Below are 21397 nucleotides of genomic sequence, written 5' to 3'. Positions count from 1 at the left end.
GCAAACTTGTAACATGGCTTCCTACAGCTGTGTGGCATGACTTCTTTTGAGCAGCGCAGTAACCAAACAATAATAAAGAATGCTGCTCAGATTGTCAGTAGGAAGAATGTAATTGAATTACAGACAAAACAATTCTCATCCACACTGGGCAAATGGTAAACCTGCATCAGTCACACAAGAATTTAAATGCAGTTGCTGCTGTCATTTTTGTAGTGTTAATGGGGACAGATCCTAAATGAAAGAATCTGAATGGGGTAGTATAGTCACTGTTTTGAGTCTGCAGCGAAGTATTATTTGTGTGTTAATTCAAGATTTTAAAGTTCTCACATCACTTATCTTCAGCATCTAAGACTTGAGTTAATTTAAGTTGAAAAGCCATCAGACAGTGGTCTGATTACAAATATTTGCAACAATTGTTAAGAGATGCTTTTTCTCCGCTTGGTCACTTTTTCTCACTCCTTGGGCATTCTGAATGTTTTGAATGTCTTAAGTCAGTCTAGATGCTGCTTCTCGTTTTCTGGCTTCTGTTCCCCTCTACAAGAGGTAAAAAAGGAAATAGGTAAAATGTTCGAAAGTGCCTGAGTGATTTAAGCATCCAAGTCCAATTCACATTCAGTGGGTTGTAAGCACTTAAATAAGTAGAAGCCTATGAAAATTTCATTCATTATCACAACAGCATTGTTCATCTTTTGGTTTCTCTTAGTTCTGTTGACTCACTCACACAGCAAGAGAAGCTAGATGACAGGGCATCTTTCATAGATTCGGTGGCCAGAAGGGACCACTGTGATCACCTAACATAACACAGGTGATGGAACGTCCCCAAAATAATTCCTGTTTGAACTAGAGCATATCTTTTAGAATAATATCAATCTTGATTTAAAAATTGCCAGTGATGAAGACTCTAGCAAAATCACTGGTAAACATTGTTCCAGAGATCTAATACCCTCCGTCTTTCCTCCAGTCTCTGTTAGACATAGGAGTCATGCAGGCATTTTTTAACATTCTACCTAACCTTTTTGTTGTTTTCTTTTTTTACATCTTGTAACAGGGGACACTAGCCTCTTCCTAAAAACCTGTAAAGTGTCTGTACTTTTACAGGTGTTGAAAGTTAGATTGACTTTGGGTCTTACAGTAACACTGAAATCTGGATGTCCAGTGGGAAGAGTAGGAAATGTCACTTGGCCAGGGTCTGGAAAATAGTTTCTTTCTGCCTAGACTTCCAGTCCTTAGTTGTAAAAGGAATTGAAGTACCAAAGTGTACCTTTTCCCCCTGCATTCTTCCAGTCCCAGCACTGTCCTAGGAGATAGCTGTTGAAGTGTCATCACTGTTGGAGTTTAAAACCCGAGCAGGGTACAAAGGTGTATTTGTACTGTAATCTTGGTTGAAATGGAGACTGCTTACACATGGGTAAACTTAAGAACATAAGCCATGTCCCTTTGTTACTAGGTATAGATAGGGTCCTACCAAATACATGGCCATGAAAAATGTCATGGAACATGAAATCTGATCTCTCCACCACCACCAGCACACCGTGAAATATGATCTGTGTGCTTTCACCCCACACCATATAGAGTCCACAGGGAATCCAGTCTTTCAAAGTGGGGGTTCTGAACAATAAAACGAGTTACAGGGGAACTGCAAGGTTATTTTAGAAGGGTTACAGTATTGCTATCCTTTCTTCTATACTACCTTCAGAGCTGGGCAGACAGAGAAGGGCAGCAGTTGGCTGGTTGCCCAGCTCTGAAGGCAGCACTCTGCCAGCAGCAGTGCAGAAAAAAAGATGACAATACCATACCATGCCACCCCTATTCCTGTGCTGCTGGTGACAGCAGAGCAGACGTAAGGATAGCACTGTTGCACTCCCCTCCCCCAATCTTGTGCCCCCCAGCTCCTTTTTGGGTGAAGATCCTTACAGTTACCACACTCTGAAATTTGAGATTCAAATAGGTAAAATCATGACATTTTTGTTTTATAAATTTCTCTGACTGTGAAACTGACCAAAGTGGACTGTGAATTCGGTAGGGCCTTAAGTGTTGATTGAAATAAACAAACAGAAATCAGGCAGTTACTTGAAAATTACTTCAATATGGTGAATTAACGTTCTAGACCTTTTAGCGGGCTGGGGGTGGGGGAGGGAAATAATGGATTGAGCATAGAAAGCCTAGGGCTGCCGAACTGTTGGAGCATTTAGTTGGTTATGTGTTTACAATTTTTGGTTTCCTAGGCACAAAATTCAACCTGTATCAGGAGATCTTAAACTTACAAACTTTTTTTGAGAACTATAGTTTGTATTTTGACTGGCAGGCAGTTGACACCCATTGAGCTTTTACATTGTCTGGGTGCCTTAAATATGTTCCTTTGTAATCTCACTCAAATTTCCTAATTTGTTTTTCCATTATAACTTTACTGTGTCAATCCTTTGTTTGTAAGTGAATTGTACTGAAGTGTAAGCCCTTAATTACAAATTACAGTATAAAGCTGTTTAGAGATATTCTAACTTTACTGAATGTATTCGTAGAAATGTGCCGAAATCATTGTGGTTCACCTTGGCTACCTGAACTACACTCAGTATGAAGTCACCGTTGATTTTGAGGGTCTGAACAAGCTGCTGTTCCCCATCAAGAATGTGACTTTCACAGTAAGTGAACAGTATCATCTTAGGCCCCAACCCCCCCCCCCCCCCCCAAAAAAAAAATCTTTGGTTTTAATGATTGTTGCAGAAGGCTACTTTAACAACTGTAAAAAAAAAAACAAAAAAAACCCTATGCCATTTTCCTTTTGAAGGTGAAATACCTTCATAGAAAAGTGTGGAAGCTATGGCCCTGTTCTTATTGAGCTCATCAACATACTTTATTTTATGTTGTCAAGATTCTAGCACAATTTCCCTAACTCGTGTGAAGAAAGACTGTTTTCTGCCACAACTGTTAAAAAAAAATTATGCTTACTCAGAGGAGTACTCTGTACTGTACTCAAGATGAAAGTCCTTGTCAACAGCGTGGTCAGGAAAGCCTGTTCAGAAAGCTATTCTGTGTTTCCTACAAAGCAGACCATTGAGAAGAATTTGAATGCACATGCAAAATCCTTCTCTTGTTCTTACAGCTCTGAACTCAAGAACTGCTAAGAAATAACTGTAAAATGGATAAGTTTGCTGGCTATTAACACACAGATATGCAATTTTTGGATTGCCTTTCTGTCAGTCCCGTGTTTGGGGGCTGACAGAACTGCAGGGCCCCTGGGCCAGGGATGCGTGGAGGGGATCTGGCTTTGTGCTTCTGGAAAGGGTATGGTGTCAGGTGAAAGGGCAGGGCCAGGTAAGCCAGCCCTCAGCACCACCCACCATATATGCCCCCTCCCCACAACACCAGATAGCCCTCAGAGCTGCCCAGAATGAAGCAGTTAGACACAGAAATTTTGTTTCCTGTAGTTAGTTGCACATGTTTAGAACTTACTTTTCCGGAGGCAAAAACAAGATGAAGGATAAATAATCACAAATCTCCTCTTAATTAGGCAAGACTTGAAAGCCAGTGGATTCAGCTGTAGAGACTTTTAGGCAACGTTGTGTGTGCAAGTACTAGTAATTTTTTCATGTCATGCAGATTGTATCAGGTTCCTCTTAAAATGCTAATTTTATCTTTTATCATCTTACAGTGGAAAACCTACCGCCCATCTTTTTCACAAGTGGAAATCTGGTTCCGATTTGTCTTTGTAGTTCTTACTTTCATGGTCACTGTGAGTACAATCCCTAAACTTTTTTTAGAGGTCTGGGGATAGGTGGGTAGGGCGGCTAATGCGTCTATGACATAGTCCTGTGTTTGGCATCATAGGACTCAACATCAGCAAAGTTTCCTACTGTGGAAGTGCAAAACCATTTTTAAAAAGACTTTTAACTCAGTTTATGCTTTATAATTTCTGCCAACAATGTAAGAGTTTAGTTCAATTTGAATTTTAAAGTTCAGTCATTTCTTTGAGTAATTTTTTTTTTATTGGGTGGGGGAAGCATTGCAAATAAGAAAAATGATGATTTTGTACAACTCAAAATGGCTGAAAAAAATTCACTGAGACTTTCAAGAAAAAATTTTACCTGGGTTCAGAGACCAGGTAATGAAATACAGTAGACCCTTGACTTATGCGAGGGTTCTGTTCCCATGCAACCTCGCGTACCCTGAATTTCACGTAAGTCAGTTCGGCTTTTTCCCCAGTGGAACGCCCATGGCTGCCGCTTCCCTGGAGCTCCAGTGCCCGGAGCGCCTACGGCCACTGCTTCGATGGAGCTCTGGGGCTGGGAGTGCCCGCATCCACCACTCCCTCAGGACTCTGGGCAGGGAGGGAGGGGGTGCCAGCTGCCCAGAGCTTGGTACAGCCAGGAGGTGCTGCCCCTCCCCCACCATATCTCTCTCTTCCATATTTGGGAAGGGGAGATATGGTCACCCTAGCCATGGGAGGGGGCAGTAGAGTTAAGCCTGGGGTGGGTTAGGGCTACAGGGGAGATTGGGAGTGGAGGTGAGCTGGGGCCGTGTGGGGGTGGGGGTGGAGGGGCGTTTGAGCCAGAGCCACACGCAGGGTGGTGAGCCGGAGCTGGGCATGGGGGTGGGGGGGTGAGCTGGAGCCATGTGTGGGTGGAGAGCAGGGTAGTGGGGGTTGAACCAGGGCCACGTGGGACCTGCGGGGGTGGGGTTGAGCCAGGGTGGAGCGGGGAGCGAGATTTTGAGTTGCATTTACCTCGTAATCATGCATTTCGAGGGTTTATTGTATTTCTTAAAAATTGGAGTGCAAAACTTCTGACTTGATGGATGAAAACACTGGGTTAGAATGAAAGTCGTAATGTAATGTTAAATGCATTGGGTGCTGTTATGTGCACACACACAACTTTTGTTAAATAACAATGACTGTGGTACAGTAAAAGCTGTGTATCTGGAACTCCGATAACCTTTACATTCTCTTAACCAGCACTTGGGGCACCTATCCTGGCACCAACCCCCTCACACCTACCTGGCCAGGACCAGCTGCTGTGGACCCACTTCCCCTGCTGGGGCCATATTCCCAGCTGGGGCTGGATGCCGCGGTGTGGCCCTCCTGGCTGGGGCTGGCTTCTCCAAGTTTGGGCTGGCTACCGTGGGGCCGGCTACCCAGTGTGGGTCGGCTGAGCAGGGCAGCTTGCCTAGTTGTGGCTGGCTGCTGTGGGGCCAGCGGCCGTGGTGTGCCCTCAACCCCGGCCAAGGGTGGCACCCCCCAAGTCCTCAGGAGTAGTGCTCCCTCCCTGCAATCCCCATTGGTCCCACTCAACTCGCTGGCAAATTTGATTATCCAGCAATCCTTGTTCCCCAGGAGTGCCAGATAATCAAGCTTTTACTGTACATGCCCTGTCCTGTCAATGAAGTTTGTTGGCTATCTTAGGCAGATATTGTCATATTGAGATGGTATATACAGTAATTGGCAATATCACACACTTGATGCTGATTGGTGCAGTAGCGGCTGGTTTCCATGTCAGGCTGTTCCACAGGTTAAGTGACTTGCTCAAGGTCACACAACATATGAGACGCAGAACTATATCCTTGGAAACCTGATTCTCAGTGATACAATGTACTCAGCAGGACATGCTTCCTTTCAGTAATGTTATCAGTGTGTTACACTCTGTAAGGTCTGGTAAGGCTAAGAAGGACAAGATAGAGGGAGGCTGATGTATGTAATATAGTTATTGACAGTTCCCTATATATATATATTTTATATATATATTTTTTTTGCAGTGTCTCTTTGCACATTCTCTCCGGAAATTCTCCATGAGGGACTGGGGAATCGAACAGAAATGGATGTCCATTCTTCTTCCCCTCTTGCTGCTTTACAATGGTAAGTGCGTGTGTGTGTGCATATAATGTCGTTTTTGTAAGGTTCTCCTTACAATCAGCTTGGCCCTTTAAAATATATGACTGCTTAGAAGAATTCATCCACATAGTCAATTAATTTGTTTAAAAATACGCAAGTATATCCTTTCTTGCAGTAAGTCAGATGCCATGATAATCAGATGCATTTAACTTCTTTTAAGTTCTTCAAATAAATGTCATTCCCCTTTAAAATTCTGAGTCGGATAAATGTTGTCTTACCTGTTTTAAAGGTGGTAGTGTTGTTCAGCCTGTGTATTTATCTGAGCATCTCCCTGGAGGCACTGAGATACAGTGGCTGCTCAATTAAGCAAGGTGGCTGCTTTTAGTCTTTAGCTTGAAAACCAAGACAAATTCTAGAGAGAGCCAGTAGACAGCAAAATAGCATTTTTCTCCATAATGAAGTGCACTGACCCTTTTATGAGAGGGAGTAAGACTCTGTTATAAGGAATTTGAACTAAGGTCCAAATTTGAACCAAGCCCTGGTGGCGGAAGAGAAGGACCAGTCCCAGGGAATTAGGGGTTGGTTGGGAGGGAAAACAGGACACAATTCCTTTAATTGCCTGGGATCAGGAGCCTTTTATTGTAGGGTGGGACAGGACTCCCCTCACTTCCAGGCAATTAGGAGGAGCTCTCTGAGCTGGAGGCCAGTATATAGACTGTCTTCTCCATCAGAACAGGGGAGACATTCACAGGAGGAGGAAACCAGAGTTGGTAAGCTAAAATCTAGATCTTTGGGAAGTAACCTGATGAAAAGTGGGGTATGGATAGTGGAGGAACCAGAGAGAAGTGTGAACCTTTTGGATTGCAGTGATGGACTTCATTGACAGGACTGTTTGTGGGCATTAAATCAGTCCCAGCTGGGGCCTGGGGGAATCTGCAAGGGTGCATCTACACTTTCATTCCTCTTTTGAAAGAGGCATGCAAATGAGGGAAATTGAAAATGCGAATGAGGTGCAGATTTACATATCTGTCACCTCATTTGCATATTTCTCTTTCAAAAGACGAAAAGCAGTGTATAAGTGGAGATACACATCTCCTAGAACTGGAAGGGACCTCAGGAGGTCATCTAGTCCAGGCCCCTGCCCTCTTGGCAGGACCAAGCACCACCCCAACTACTATTTTCCCCAGTCCCTAAAAAGCCTCCACAAGGATTGAACTCACAACGCTGGGTTTAGCAGACCAATGCTCAAACCATTGAGTTATCCCTTCTCCCAAGGCGATACTCTGGCGTCTTCATTCACAAGCTGTGGCCTGTCAATTACATGTTGTTTGCAGCATGACTGCTTTTACTAGAGCTACACTAATTCCAGAGAAGTCAGGTTCAGTTATCTGTATCCAAGTTAACGCTGTAGTGCAGACAAGCTCTTAACGCTTGTTCCTGGCAACCAAAATAGGGCTTACACCACTAAAAATTTCACGCACAGAATCTTATGGAGTCTAAGTAGGTACAATTCACAGAAAAGCTGGGATACAGCACAGCAAGAACAAAACAAGAAGGTATAAAGAAGATGGAAGTTAAATTATACCCCTCTAGTTCCTCTGTGCTGTTACAGCAGTTTATACTGTTTCCCATTGTTGGCCCAAAACTGTGTTCCATGTGGCCGGAGTCTGTTTTGCACATGAGCAATGATCACGTTAGCCAGACTGATACATTAGCTAGCTCTCCAGCTTCATGAAATTCAGGGCCTGTATTCCCACAGAATCCCCACAAAGGTGAAGGGCAGTCTCTTGTAGCAAAGCTCCCATGGAAATCCACTGCCAGGGAGTCGGAGCCAGTACAGAGTACTGAGCAGGGTCTCTGTACAGACAGCTCTGGCCTCCTGCAGATCCCAGATTTAAGGCTTGCTCAATGGCCTAACTCCACAGGGAACTGAGGGAAAACCTCTCTCCACAGCTGAACAAGAAGGAGAATTACGTGGAAGTTTTCTGCCCCAAAAATCTGAGTTTTCCTGTGGATGGAACAATGTGGCCCGGGGAGACTTAAAGCATCTTACAATACCCTCAGGATCTGATCATATATGGAGAAAATAATTTATCCCTGGGTGAAACAACCAAAAACACCACTCTAAAATTCCCAAATGACATTTCAGCCCTTAAACATACAGAATAAACACGAATACAGTCTTCTCCTGCCTTACGAGGGTAATTCGTTCCTGAAAAATCTCCTCTTACGGCGAATTCTTGTAAGTCGAAAATGTAATTACCATTAATTTCACTGGGAAAAAATTTTATGCGCTCCTGAGCCCCAAAATTTACACCCATTTATGCTTACCTGGCAGAGGGCACAGCTGCGCAGAGCAGGTGGCAGCGGCCCCCTAGCTGCCCAGGGAGTGAGTGGCAGGGGCGGGGCCAGGATGGACTGTGCACCCAGCAGCCACATCTCCCAGGAGCGCCTGGGAGCAGCTGCCAGCTGCTGCAGTGCCAAGGTGGACACCAGACCAGCCCCAGGTAAAGGCTGGGCTGGGGACTCCGGGAAACTGCCACCAGGTGGCAAGCGGCGCCCGAGGCACAGCTGTGCAGGGTGGAGGGAGATGAACCCCTAGCTGCCTGAGGAGGAAGTGGCAGGGGTGGGGCCAGGATGGGCTGACTTTCTCCAGCCTCAGGGTGTCTGCGTCCTGCTGAGGCACTTGTAAACTCCAGTAAATGCCTCAAGGCGAAGTAGTGGTCCTTAATCAAGCTGCTCGTAAACATGAATTCTCGTAGCTCGAATGGGCATATCTCGGGGCATGACTGTACAGAGAACAGTAGCGCGCTCTCTGTCTGTCACACACACACACACTCTCTCTCTCTCTCTCTCTCTCACGGCAAACCTGGAGAAAAATGAAAGTCCTTTATTACACAAAATAAGCCCTTCTTCCCTTTTTAATGGGAGGAAGGATTCTTTCAAAGATGGGTTTACTTTCAAAAGAGCAGTGTCTACACTGCTTTTCTTATTTCAAAAGAAGCTTTTTTGAAAGAGGAATATGCAAATGTGATGTCAGATGTAAATCTGCATCTTATTTCCATTTTCAATTTCCCTCATTTGCATTCCTTTTTTGAAAGAGGAATGCAAGTTTAGATGCATCCTAAGTGTTCCTGAGGGTGAAAAACAGGAGTTTTGCTGCAAAGGGACCTCAGGCCATGAGGAACCACTTGAAACATCAGCAGCCCGGTTACATGCTCCTAGTAACTCTAACATAGAACTATATTCAGAACCAACTTTAGGCAGCCAGCAAGAAACAGTTGTGTCGTAGGTGCCTTCCAAGTGACACTCTACTGGAAATCTTGCAGCAAATCTTAAAGTGATTGCTTAGCACAGGGAGGAGCATCAGTTGGAAATGCTTTGTTTTGTATTTGTTATTAACTTTTAGATTTAACTATCCACTGCGCCACTTAATGGTTAAGGTTTTGAAAAATCTTCATATTAGTTCTCTAAAGCCCATTTGGGGTTCCCCCCCTCTTTTATTAACAATGGGTAGCATTGTCTCCTGCTTAATATTTTTCTTCCCTTCTGTTACAGATCCATTTTTCCCCCTCTCATTTTTGGTGAACAGTTGGTTTCCTGGAATGCTTGATGACCTCTTTCAGTCAGTGTTTCTGTGTGCATTGCTGCTGTTCTGGCTCTGTGTCTACCATGGGATACGAGTGCAGGTAAGCAGAGGACAATTACTTAGTACTTGCCGCACAGAGAGAAGCATTAATTCAGCTTTGTGTACTGTAGTTTAAATTTTTCTCCTTGATATAATACCCTTTTTTTCCAAAATGTTGACAAAATGAAATCATACCTAATGTGCAAGTGTTCACAAAGCTCGTTTTGTAAACCATGTAATGTGACTTTTTATTCTGTCTTCATGCTAAACTCATTCTTCCATAATATTTCCAATCAGCTGTTTTTGTGTATTCTTAGTTCATCATTTAGTGGATTGACAGGCTGACAATATAGTTGTGAAAGCCTGATGTAGGGTTGTATTATGACTTGACTACGTCATTAGCCATTTGGGTGCTTTGTCCCTCATGCTAGGGAGGAGACAGGTCTCAGTTGCAGAGCACAATTTCTCGGCTTTTTGGACATCAAGATCAGTTTGCAGCCTTCCTTAAACTCTGATCTCGGGGACCAGCACAGAGAGTGCTGTCGTGTGACTTGGAAGCTAAAATGATTAACAGTGAAATAGTGAGCTGTTCTGATGCTGCCTCGTTGGGGGTGGCTCACATCCCTGAGCTGTTATCCTAAACTACAGGTCATACCTCTGAAAACTGGCACTCTCTGGTCCGGCAGTATTCTTGGTCCTGCTGGACCAGGGATACTCCTGGACCAGAGTGCCCAGGAGTGGAAGGGCAGGCTGTCAGCCACAAGGAGGTGGGAACATCTCTGAAAGCTGGAGCCTTGGTTGCAGGGTGGGAGTGGAACTTCATAGGGGCTGAGGGCTGGGTTCCCCCTGCAGCCCTAGGGTGCCTGGTGCCAGGGCTGGAGCCCTGCAGCAGCAATGTGGGGTCGGGATCAAGGTCAGTGCCCCATGGCAGTGCAGGCTGGGACAGCAGGGAGCTGGAGTGCTAGCTGGAGCCACACAGCAGGCCTGGGCCACCCAGGATACAGCAGGTAGGTGGTGGGGGAGTCAGAACAGATGCTTGGGGGGGCCTCGTGGCAGGGGTCCTCCCCTGGTTCAGCAAATTCATTTGGGACCAGTTAGGTCCCAAGTGTGCCAAACCAGGGAGGTGCAACCTGTAGTTGCAGAGCAGCACGGAAGTAGTTTCCACTTGGGTCATATCTGGGAGGCTGTTTTACAACAATACATTTTATAGTTAAAAATTTTAAGAAGTCAAATTCTGGAGCACAGTTTTATGGAAAGAAGTGGATTCTGCAGCTGCAGTGTCAATGTAGTGCATCAGATCATGGGATTAAAAGTAATAGAATACAATTTAAATATTTGTGGATGTTTTCTATATTTTCAATTATATAGGTTTCGATTACAGCACAGCATAAAAAGTCTACAGCATTCAATTTACATTTTTATTGCAGATATTTGCACCCTGAAAAACAAAAGTAGTAGTATTTTTCAGTTCACCTCAGACAAGTATTGTAGCACAGTCTCTTTATCAAGGAAGTTGAACTTATGAATATAGAATTATATATAAAATTAACTGCATTCAAATACAAAACAATTTAAAACTTTAGTGACTACAAGTCTACTTGGTCCTATTTCTTTTTCAGCCAATCACTCAGACAGATAATTTTGTTTACATTTGCAGGAGATAATGCTGCCCACTTCTTGTTCACAACGTCACCTGAAAGTGAGATCAGACATTTGCATGGCAACTGTTGTAGCATGCATTGCAAGATATTTGCACGCTACATATACAAAAGATTCATATGCCTCTTCTTGCTTCAACCTCTGTTCCAAAGGACATGCATTCAGACAGCTGATAGGTTCTGCTCATTAACAATTCAAAGCAGTGCAGGCCAATGAATCAAAACAAAAAGCAGTCAAGTAGCACTTTAAAGACTAGCAAAATGGTTTATTAGGTAAAAACCTAATAAACCATTTTGCTAGTCTTTAAAGTGCTACTTGACTGCTTTTTGTTTTGATAGTGTATAGACTAGCACGGCTTCCTCTTTGTGACAGGCCAATGAAAGTTTGTTTGCATCACCCGAGTCCGATGCCACCAGCCAAAAGTTGATTTTTCTCTTTGGGTGGTTCAGATCCTATGGTTTCCACATTGGAATGTTGGTCTTCTACAATTTGTGAAAGCATGCTCCATATCTTGTCCCTCTCAATTTTGGAAGGCACTTCAGAGTCTTTAAACCTTGAATTGAGTGCTGCAGCTATCTTTATCATTGGTATTTTCTTTGCATTTTGTGAAAGTGTTCTTCAAATGAACAACATGTGTTGAATCATCATCTAAGGCCAGGTCCACACTAGGAGGTAAAATTGATTTTTAGATATGTATATCCAGCTTGAAGAATTGCATAGTTAGGGTTGACTTATCTAAAATAGTTTTCCTGCCATCCACCCAGTGTGTTCTCCCATCATCCTTCATTGGTCCTCGTGACTGTCAGGAGTACCGGGGTCAACAGTGGAACTATGACAGCTTTATTAAGAGCATCCGCAGGGGGAGTGCTAAATCGAACCCCAGAATACTGATCGCCAGCTTGTTGATCTTTCCATAAGTGTAGGCATATCTGAGTCTGCTATAAAATGATATATATGGCAGAATGTGGGCAAAACAGAGCCAGAGACACACAGTTCTATTCCAAGCAGTTCAGGTACAAATTTAATTACCATTTTTAATGAGCATCATCAACATGGAAGTATGTTTTCTGGAATGGTGACTGAAGCTTTAAGGGACATATGGATGATTAGCATATCTCACAAGTATTGCATATCTTGCAATGCCAACCCTACCGAAGTTATAAATGTCTTTTCTCACTCTATGGTGATATTGTAAATAAGACATGGGCAACGTTATCTCCTATAAATGTAAACAATATTCTTTCTCTTAGCAATTTGCCGAACAAGAAGCAGGAGTGACTGAACTTGTAAGTGGTGAAGTTTTGCATCATTTTGGTTTTGAGTGTAGTTAAAAAAAAAAATCTGGGCTATCAGGTCGACAGCATAGATTTCTATGAGGTGAATTGAAAAAAATATTTTTTGTTTTATCATTTTTTCAGTGAAAATATTCGTGGTAAAAAAGAAAGTGAGCAGCATATACTTTGTATTGTCTTGTAAATCAACATATTTGACAAATGTGGAAAAGCATTACAAAATAAATAAATTTTGATTGATACGATTTAATGTGATTAAAACTGACTGTGATTAATGTTCTGAGTTAATCACACGAATTAACTGTGATTGTTCTACAGCCCTATTTGTAACATTTTTTATACACTCTGTAGTGAGCTTTGGATTTCACAAAATAAATTGCCGATGCTGCTTTTCTAAAAAAGCACTTTGGAAGAATGGCTGTTCTTGTTTTAATATGTTGAGAACCGGGTGAATTCAGATGTTCTTAATCTTACTTCTGTTGCTCCAACAGGGAGAAAGGAAATGTTTAACTTTCTATCTTCCCAAATTCTGTATCGTTGGGCTTCTGTGGTTGGCCTGTGTTACTTTAGGAATATGGCAAACGTAAGTTATTTCCCCGTTGTGCTAAGTTTTAGTGAGGAAAAGTGGCTCAGAAAAGCAGAATGGCTTTATAGTTAGTGATGTCTGTCTTTTAGTATTTTAATTGTGATCCAGAAATGAATAAATTGAACTACACCAGTTCTGTAAGATCTTGCTATTTTGTAAATTGAGACTACGTCTCTAATGGCTGCCCTACTAACATGCAACTACATAAATTCCACAGCCAATACATAAATGGTTCCATACAATGTATTCTCCAGTATTTTGTCCTAATTTAGAACAATATTCCCTGTAGTAGAGTTTCCCCTTCCATTGGAGGGGCAAGGGAGAGACCTCGCTGTTGGAATATGTTCCTTTGTTCAATTTTATTCCATTGTGCCAAGTGATATATCCTCTTGGACCATCCTAACAATCCTCTTATATCTCAGCATTTACATTGTACATATTCATATGCTGTCCTACTCACCTCAAGCTGCTGTGCAGCCAAGTAATACATGTGTGTAATTTTTCCTCTTGTATTAGTCCCTCTGACCTTTTGAATAATCTTTGTTATTTTTTTCTGAATTCCTTCCAGTCTGGTAAGCTAACATAAAGATAGAATCATTCCCCTCCCAGACAACTTCCCCACCGTTTTGATGAGGTGACTCTCTAAGTCACATTACGCACAATTGTGACCTTCTTACATTTTGGGTTTTTTATGGAGGGAAGTAAATAGTGGAATAGGTAAGATTGAAAGCTGTGTAGCTGGAGGAAAATGCTATTGAAATCAGACACTTCACTTCTGCCTGACAAGGGGAGCATACTTCATAATGAGAGAGAGGTCTGAATCTGCATTTTTTTTTTTTTGATTTTATTGCTGCAGTCATACTCAATGAGGATAAAATAAATCTGGAATAACCAAGTTTTATAGGAAATTATTAGGTGTTAATATACCAAAAAATAAACATAATATGAATAAAGAGTAACTTAAACTCAGAATCTCCACATACATAAGTAGAATCAATAGTTCTGACCCTCATCTAGTGTAAATCCCTGTCTCTCAAATAAAAATCAGTGGAACTATTAGTTTATCTGAGCTGAGGATCATATCCAGTATCCTTAATCTCTGCGTAACATTAAGAAGTCTAGAACTCCTGCAGTGTTTTATGCCAATACATATTTGTAGTTAATTTGACATCCTTAGGACTGTGATTACTTCATGAACTTTGATCTTTTCTAGTGTTAATGAACTACATGATCCAACATACCAGTACAGAGTTGACACGGGTAATTTTCAGGTAATTTTTTTGTATCAAACTTTGTTGCCACTTCCATATGGATTTTTTTATGTCTATTCAGGTAGGACTGGGGAAGAGGTGTGTGAAAATATCTGTCGAGTACGTAGTATTACATTATATTATATATTGCTCTTCAAGCTGAAATGTAACTATTTTTTGTGGTACAACTTTAAAGAACACCATGTGCTGAATGGAAGATCTGAAGATTAAAAAAAAAAGATATTTTCACTATTTTAAGGGAAATTAACTTTTTTGTTTGGCTAATGCAAATATCTTAAAAGTAGACCTGAGTTTTTATGAAAAGATGCTCCCTCCATTGCTTGTTTTGTACAGGAGATATGGAATGGTTCCTTTTCATGAAGGGGTGTATGTCTGAAGATCCAGTGCATCATTAAGAAAGGAAGAGCATGAATGCTGAGCTGTCACCCCAGTGATGAGCTTGGGAACAACTACTCAGTTGCAACCACCCAGGATATCTTGGGTCTCATCAGAAATAAATTCATTTACCTATGAGACAAAAACCTGCTCCTTGCTAGGCATCTTAGGTCTCTGCACCCTCTATTCTTAGAGTATTTGGCCTTCTCAGTAAATTTCTGCTTTCCCTCCTGTATAAGAAATAAGTTTTGTACAACTTCCTATAGTTTCTCAGAACTGTGTTGCCATTTTTAGAACACGTCTTAGATTTAAAAGAAGTGGTCTTTGCTAGTGAAACACTCCTCTGCCCTGCACATCTCAAAATTGACACAGCCACCACAGGCACTGCTGCTACAGACCAGGGAGTATTATGGTTCCTTCTTCCCGCCTAACTGTTCTGAACAAGTAGATCATGATTTTAGAGATGGTGGTTTCTGGGGTGGAGTTGAAGGAAGATAGATTAGGGTAACTTTTTTTTTTTTCAAAGTAAAACTGTATTACATTTTTTCTATTATAGGGAATGAAAGTCTTCTTTCTTATGGTGGCAACAGTATATATCTTGTACCTTTTGTTCCTGATAGTGAGGGCATGTTCGGAACTTCGCAACATGCCTTACGTTGGTAAGCAGTATTTTTTTCTTGCTTCCTTCAAATAGATTCCCCTCCCCCGGGGATGGCTAGCTGTTTGGGGCAGAGGGGTGTAAGCTCTCAAAACACTGACGATTGTTCTTAATCCTTTCAGATCTTAGGTTAAAATTCTTGACTGCATTGACGTTTGTAGTGCTTGTCATTAGGTAAGACTTTTTTTAACGTGCATATTCTATGCATTCCAATATTTATGGCATTGTAAAACCTCATTTAAAAATTCCACCTAATCCAAGCTACACTTTAAAATCTTGCATGCTACTGGCACTTACCAAATAATAAATTACCACTTGATTATATAATTGATAGCTATTAGTGATTTTATTTTTCAAAACAATTCTCACTGATATCCCAGCTGAGCAGTGCTGTGAATATGTAAAGTGCATGGCCCTCTGTTTATAAAAATAATCTTTTTAAAAAATTCACTGTTGCTGGCCAGGCAGACTGAGATGTACCTCGTAATTTGTTAGCGCTCAGGGAGCTTGTGAGATGCCACAAAGCTCTCTTACTTTATGGTCCCTTTCTTTTGAAAGTTTTCCATTAAATTCTGCCCTTAGCCCAGGAAAGCCAAGGGAGCACCAACATTGCCTGTTTTTAAGGGATGTAGAGAATTTAGTTAGTTATCCAAAATAAAGACATCTCACTCCAACCTATTCAATGCCTTGAATCAGTGAGCAGAGAATGAGATTGGTGAATTGTCAGTGATGCTCTTAAGTAAGTAGACTGATTAGTGATTAGACCTGCTCTGTGTGTCTGCATTAAAAATGCAGTTGTGCTGTTCATCCGAGAGTGCTGAGCATTCTGTAAAAGCGCTAACTTCTGCTGTGATTGTGGAGTCCCACACCTGATGATGTCCATAACATCAAAATGGTTTTTCTTCCGGAGAAAGTTTAGATTGCCTTTTATGCTGCCCTTTATAGGGCAGTGCTAAAACATCGCAAAAGAGGAATATGTGTAAGATCCATAAACCTACAGGATAGTTCCATTTCATCAATGTTGAAAAGAAGGGCATAAATTTAAGTGGCATTTATAGATTATTTTTTATCAAATAGAAAATTGTTTCAGTCAAGAACAGACTAAGCAAATATAGTTTTATAAGCATCAACAGTTAAGGAGACTGAACCTGTTTTGGGACAGATTTGGTGTTAGACAATGGAAAGAGAAGGTATTCACTCTGATTAAATCTGAGATAGCCAGGGAGTAAATATAGCTCTCTCATATCTATACTGCTGCTTGTGGATGTACTTATTTTCATAATGGAGGTGCAGCCCTCAGGAGGTGAGAAGACTTGCCATGTATCAGTCTCTGAGGGTTCATCATATCCAGCTGGAACATTTCTTGTTGGGACTTGTAATAACCATGAGGCACACGTCCCAATTAAAGATGGGGACAGCTGAAATCTACTTCACTGTTGTGTAATTAGGTAAAATCTTTTTGGTCTTAGCAAGCTGCCAATGCAGCCCACATTGTAATTGCCCCTGTAACTAATTCTAAAGCAGAACTGTGGTCTCTAGCAAGCCAATCCGTGTTATAGACAATCTGTCCTCTGATGCTCGAGCACATCTTGTTCTGTAACCTCCTTTTATGAGGTATTTAGAGTGAACTCTCCACTACTGCCACAATCACACTGATCGGTCTGTAGTTATGGACATATATCTACCAGAGAGATGTCCACCCCACAGTGTTGTTTGCAAAGCAGCATTCACCTTCTGTGGAGTTATATGTGCTTGCTGACTTAACGTGAAATTCAGAGGACGGGGTGAGTTGCCAATGCTACTTTTTAAACAAGGTTCTAATACACACTGCCCAGTGTCAGATCACTGCTGACTTGTGAATTGTGCTTTGTCAGAAACTGAGAAAAAAATTAAGCTAATTTTCCCCTTTCAACTGAATGACTGAATTTTAATTTAAAAAAAAGTTCTCTGAATTAGGAATTGGAAATCAAGTGCCTCTTAAAATAGGCAGCTGTATAGATTTGTCACATTAGTCTAAAAATAGTTGCCTTTTTTTCTAGTAACTTTGTTCTTCCACACCCCCATCAAATGTTGTTACTGTTCAGTACATATAGTCACAGTGTCTGTCTTGTCTCCCACAGCATTGTCATACTATATCTACGCTTTGGATCACAAGTTCTACAGGACAACTTTGTAGCTGAGCTGTCAACTCATTATCAGAATTATATCCTTCTACTGTGGCTTCCAATTATTTAGGCATGTTGTTAACTTGCTTCAAGTGAATGTACACAGATGATGGCTCAGGAGTAGTGCCTTTCACTGCTCCATCAGCAGTTCATGTCTAACCCAGCTGGTAGCAACTGCAGGTGGTTATTTTCTGATGGTTATTCATGATTAGCTGCCAATTGAATGTGCTGGTTTCAATCGAGTTCTCTGAACAGCTGTCCAAATTACAGAATCGACAGCCATAATTGGCACTCTTGAATGTTCATGAAGATAGGACGAGTTTCTTTCTCATATATGTGTAGTAGGTTATCCATTTAGAGCAGGGCTGAGCCATGTTAGAAGGCTACTGTGGGATAGTTTATGTGGATGCTCCATATTTTGTAGCTAGCAGATGTCTGCAAATTGGCATAGGTACTGCATTCACTTAAACAAAAGCATGATGGGCTGCATAATTTGAGGAGGCAGGAAGTAGTTCTCCAAACTGCTATCTAGCACTTTCCAATTCAGAGATGGAGACTGTTACTGCAGTATCATGGTACGACTGGACAGAGTTAAGGCATACCTTGCTATGGTTCAGTCTTTTCTACACTGGCAGTTTTCAGGAAATCTTCCTTTTGTGGTACAATTCTTCTGATGCCATGACAGCTGGAATACTAGTGTGGACCTTGTCACAAGCATCTTTACAACTGTTTTGTTTAGACCCATTCAGTACAAGTCTAACTAAAAGAGAGAGGGGATGGGGGAAGCGGAATCAAAATCTGTTTACTCTGGACTTCCAGTGGTAAATGGTTTCAGACCTGCCAGTTTAGAATCAGTATTTGCACAATACAAATTGGATAGTCTACCAGCTGGCTCCATTGCCTTCATTGTAAAATATGGGTTTTTAGCTTATCCCCACTTTACAGATGGGAAAGCCAATTTGCCACATGTCAAAAGCTGGCATCTGTGTCGGAGCCAAGATTAGAACTTCCTGGATCCTCAACTCAAACCACTAGAGTACAGTGCTTTAGAGTCTGAAACTGGTCATGTGACTGGAAATGCCCTATATCAGCTAGACAGTGACTGCTGAGCTTGTCTATAACTAGTGGAAACCAAAACAGCTTTAATGGATGCCTTAAAAACAAAGGCAACATCCCCAATGTGTCTCATGTTCTATTTCATTGCTGCCACTCGGCCCTCCCGCCCATTTAACTTAATTCATGATAATGCCAAACTAATCATCAGTGTCCCAAAATTTTTAACAGTACCCAGTTAACACTCTTCATAATTTGAAAGTGCTGAGGAAAAAAAGTCATCAGGATGTTGCATGGAGAATCCTGCCTCGTGTTTGGTTTTATTTCAAAGTTAATGTGGACTGAGCTGAATTTTGTGTGATGTCCTTGACTATTATTACCAGCTGAATTCTTATCATTCTACGGTTTACTGAACTTCTATCTCTACACTTTAGCTTTTGTGTATTCCCCATCAAAGAACGCACTGTATGGTAAGTGACCTATTGTAAAATTATTAGATGGCTGCTGAGACCTACCATGCTAATAAAGCGCATCAGATTTTCACAGGTTGGTGGTTTCATTAGCACTTGATTATGTTCTTTGTGTCAGAGCAGCTTACGGTGGCTTCAGACATCCAGTGATGATGGAAGCACGTGCTGATCCAGGGATCGGCAACCTGCTGCTCTTTAAGGAGTCACTTGCTGCTCTGAATGCTGCTGACTCCTCTCGCGGCTCCCTGCCCTGCCGTGGCTGAAATAATAGAACTAAATTTAATTGGTTTAATGGCCATGAGAGCGGCGGGCAGGATCCGGACGTTAAACTAATTAAATTTAGTTCCGTTATTTCAGCGTGGCAGGGCAGAGAGCTGCCTGTGCTGCAGGTGTGGGAAGTGAGCAGGAGAGCTAGGGAGAGGGGCAGCCAAGTCTGCCCTTGCTGAAGTTGCACAGCCCCACTGAGAAGGAGGCGTGGGGGAGGAGCAGCGGCAGCACGCGTAGCTGCAGCATCTTGTTGGCTTGAGGAGAGTTAATCCTGGGAACGGAGCGGGGAGGGTTTGCAGGCTGAGGCGGGTAAAGACTAGAGATGTGGGGGTGGGTTTGGGACCCAGAGGGGTTAAGCCTGGGAGTCCGAGAGCGGTGATTTGGGTCTGAGAAAGGTTAAATCTGGGGATGAGGGTGGTGGCTTGGAGCTGAGAGGGGTTAAACCTGGGCATGGGTGGCAGATTTGGGGGCTGAGGTAGGTAGAGCCTGGAAATGGAGGTAATTCAGCTGTCTGCCTGGTATGGTTTGCCATTATGTATGAAGGACTGTCTCGTATTCACATGCATTGTGGCTCTTGCAGTATTGATTTTGTAACTGAATTTGGAAAAAAATGGCTCTTCTCGCTATTTCAGTTGAAGGCCCTTGTGCTGATGTAATCCATGAAAATGTTACATTTCTTGCATGTGCCTCTTAATATTATGTAGCTTTAGGATACTTAGTAATAAAAATGGCTGCTTATTTTACTGTACGTTTCTGCTTTAACCATGGAATGTAAGTATGCTGGGCAACTAGCTTGTCCTATGTGTCTGGAGAGGGCCTTCCATACTGGGGCAGAGAAGTTTCTCACTAAACTGATTTTGGAACTCAGATGAATGGAGATGTTTCAGGAATCCCGTATCTCCATTATAGGAGAAGCAGTTAGCTGGCTGGGTGGGAAATATTTATATCTCTACCTGGGTTAGAAGAGTTAAAAAGCATGCAGACAGTATGGTATCTTGTGGCACTCCATTAGGGGCAGATTTCACTCTGTATCTTTACTGGTTTCAGTGGAGCTGTCAGTTTACACCAGGGATATATTTAGCCCTGAGACTTGACAGGGCCTATTCTGGGAAACCTGGGGAGGTGGTATTGTAGATAGCCAATGGAAAGAGAGTCCCTTCCGTTCTATCGTGTGAAAGTGAAAAATGTCTATCCTAAGTTATAACCCCATAGGTAGGTATTAATTAGCAAACAGTTATTAGATTTAATTACTTTAGTCATAAATAAGGGAAAGGGGCTGAAACATCATCTAAAATCAGCCTGTATTTTTCAACCAGATTCTTTATTGACCTGGTATCGGAGGGGTAGCTGTGTTAGTCTCACGAAAGCTCATGCTCAAAACTTTTCTGTTAGTCTGTAAGGTGCCACAGGACCCTTCGTTGCTGTTTATTGACCTAGTGTGTTCTAAAATTTTAGGTATAACTAACGTGGACAAGTGAAATTGTACCTCAGGAGAAATGATGACACTAATACAGTGTAGAGAATGCCCACTTTCTGAGTTGTTGTGAATGCTGACGTACTGTGAGAGATGGAGTTGAAGAGTTTAAATCAAATCATATCCCTTCCTTGCCAGGATAACTCGGATCCAGCCTAGAGTTTTACACCTTCCTTGGAAACTACAAAGTTGCACATTTCAGTTCTGGATAAAAGTCTAATCTAAAAGTTCAAAGTCAGGAATAAAATTTTTGGCTAAATGAAACTACATATATGTTTTCCAGAATCACAGCTGAAAGACAATCCAGCCTTTTCAATGCTGAATGATTCAGATGATGATGTGATCTATGGGTAAGTAACGCTATTGTGAAAAGTCTGTTGATGATTCAGAGGGTGTACAGTTGCTATATTTAATATTAAAAGTTTCAGGGCTTGGTTGGTTGCTTTTAGTGAAAATCCAAACATGCTGATAACAGTCAACTGTAGTATGAGTTGTTTATTTTGGGTCACTTTAATCCAAAATATGACTAATGAGGTTTCCTAGCATCATGGCTTCTTCATTTCCTGCATAAGAAGGGTTTGTTGTGACACTGAGACTAAAAAGTATATGGCCCCCTTAAAGGTAGGTGTGAGGACAATGGCAAACTGCAGTGAGAGTGTGTAAGTGGGTGTGGGATTT

General features: G+C 41.9%; 1 protein-coding gene across 2 annotated transcripts in view; it reads left to right on the top strand.

Annotated features, from left to right (window-relative positions):
* TMEM181 (transmembrane protein 181) overlaps window positions 1-21397 on the top strand; it is a 55611-nt gene that overhangs the window by 26394 nt on the left and 7820 nt on the right. For both annotated transcript variants that reach the window (XM_074990301.1, XM_074990302.1), the window contains 11 exons: window positions 2520-2639; window positions 3650-3730; window positions 5746-5845; window positions 9380-9510; window positions 12892-12983; window positions 14200-14257; window positions 15189-15291; window positions 15413-15464; window positions 17411-17493; window positions 18889-18978; window positions 21003-21069. In XM_074990301.1, the coding sequence (XP_074846402.1) occupies window positions 2520-2639; window positions 3650-3730; window positions 5746-5845; window positions 9380-9510; window positions 12892-12983; window positions 14200-14257; window positions 15189-15291; window positions 15413-15464; window positions 17411-17493; window positions 18889-18978; window positions 21003-21069 (977 nt within the window). The remainder of the gene's footprint in view (window positions 1-2519; window positions 2640-3649; window positions 3731-5745; window positions 5846-9379; window positions 9511-12891; window positions 12984-14199; window positions 14258-15188; window positions 15292-15412; window positions 15465-17410; window positions 17494-18888; window positions 18979-21002; window positions 21070-21397) is intronic.

Source organism: Carettochelys insculpta, chromosome 3 (genome assembly GCF_033958435.1).
Source record: "Carettochelys insculpta isolate YL-2023 chromosome 3, ASM3395843v1, whole genome shotgun sequence".
Lineage (NCBI taxonomy): Eukaryota > Metazoa > Chordata > Testudines > Carettochelyidae > Carettochelys > Carettochelys insculpta.
This window is presented reverse-complemented; position numbering and strand designations above follow the sequence as displayed.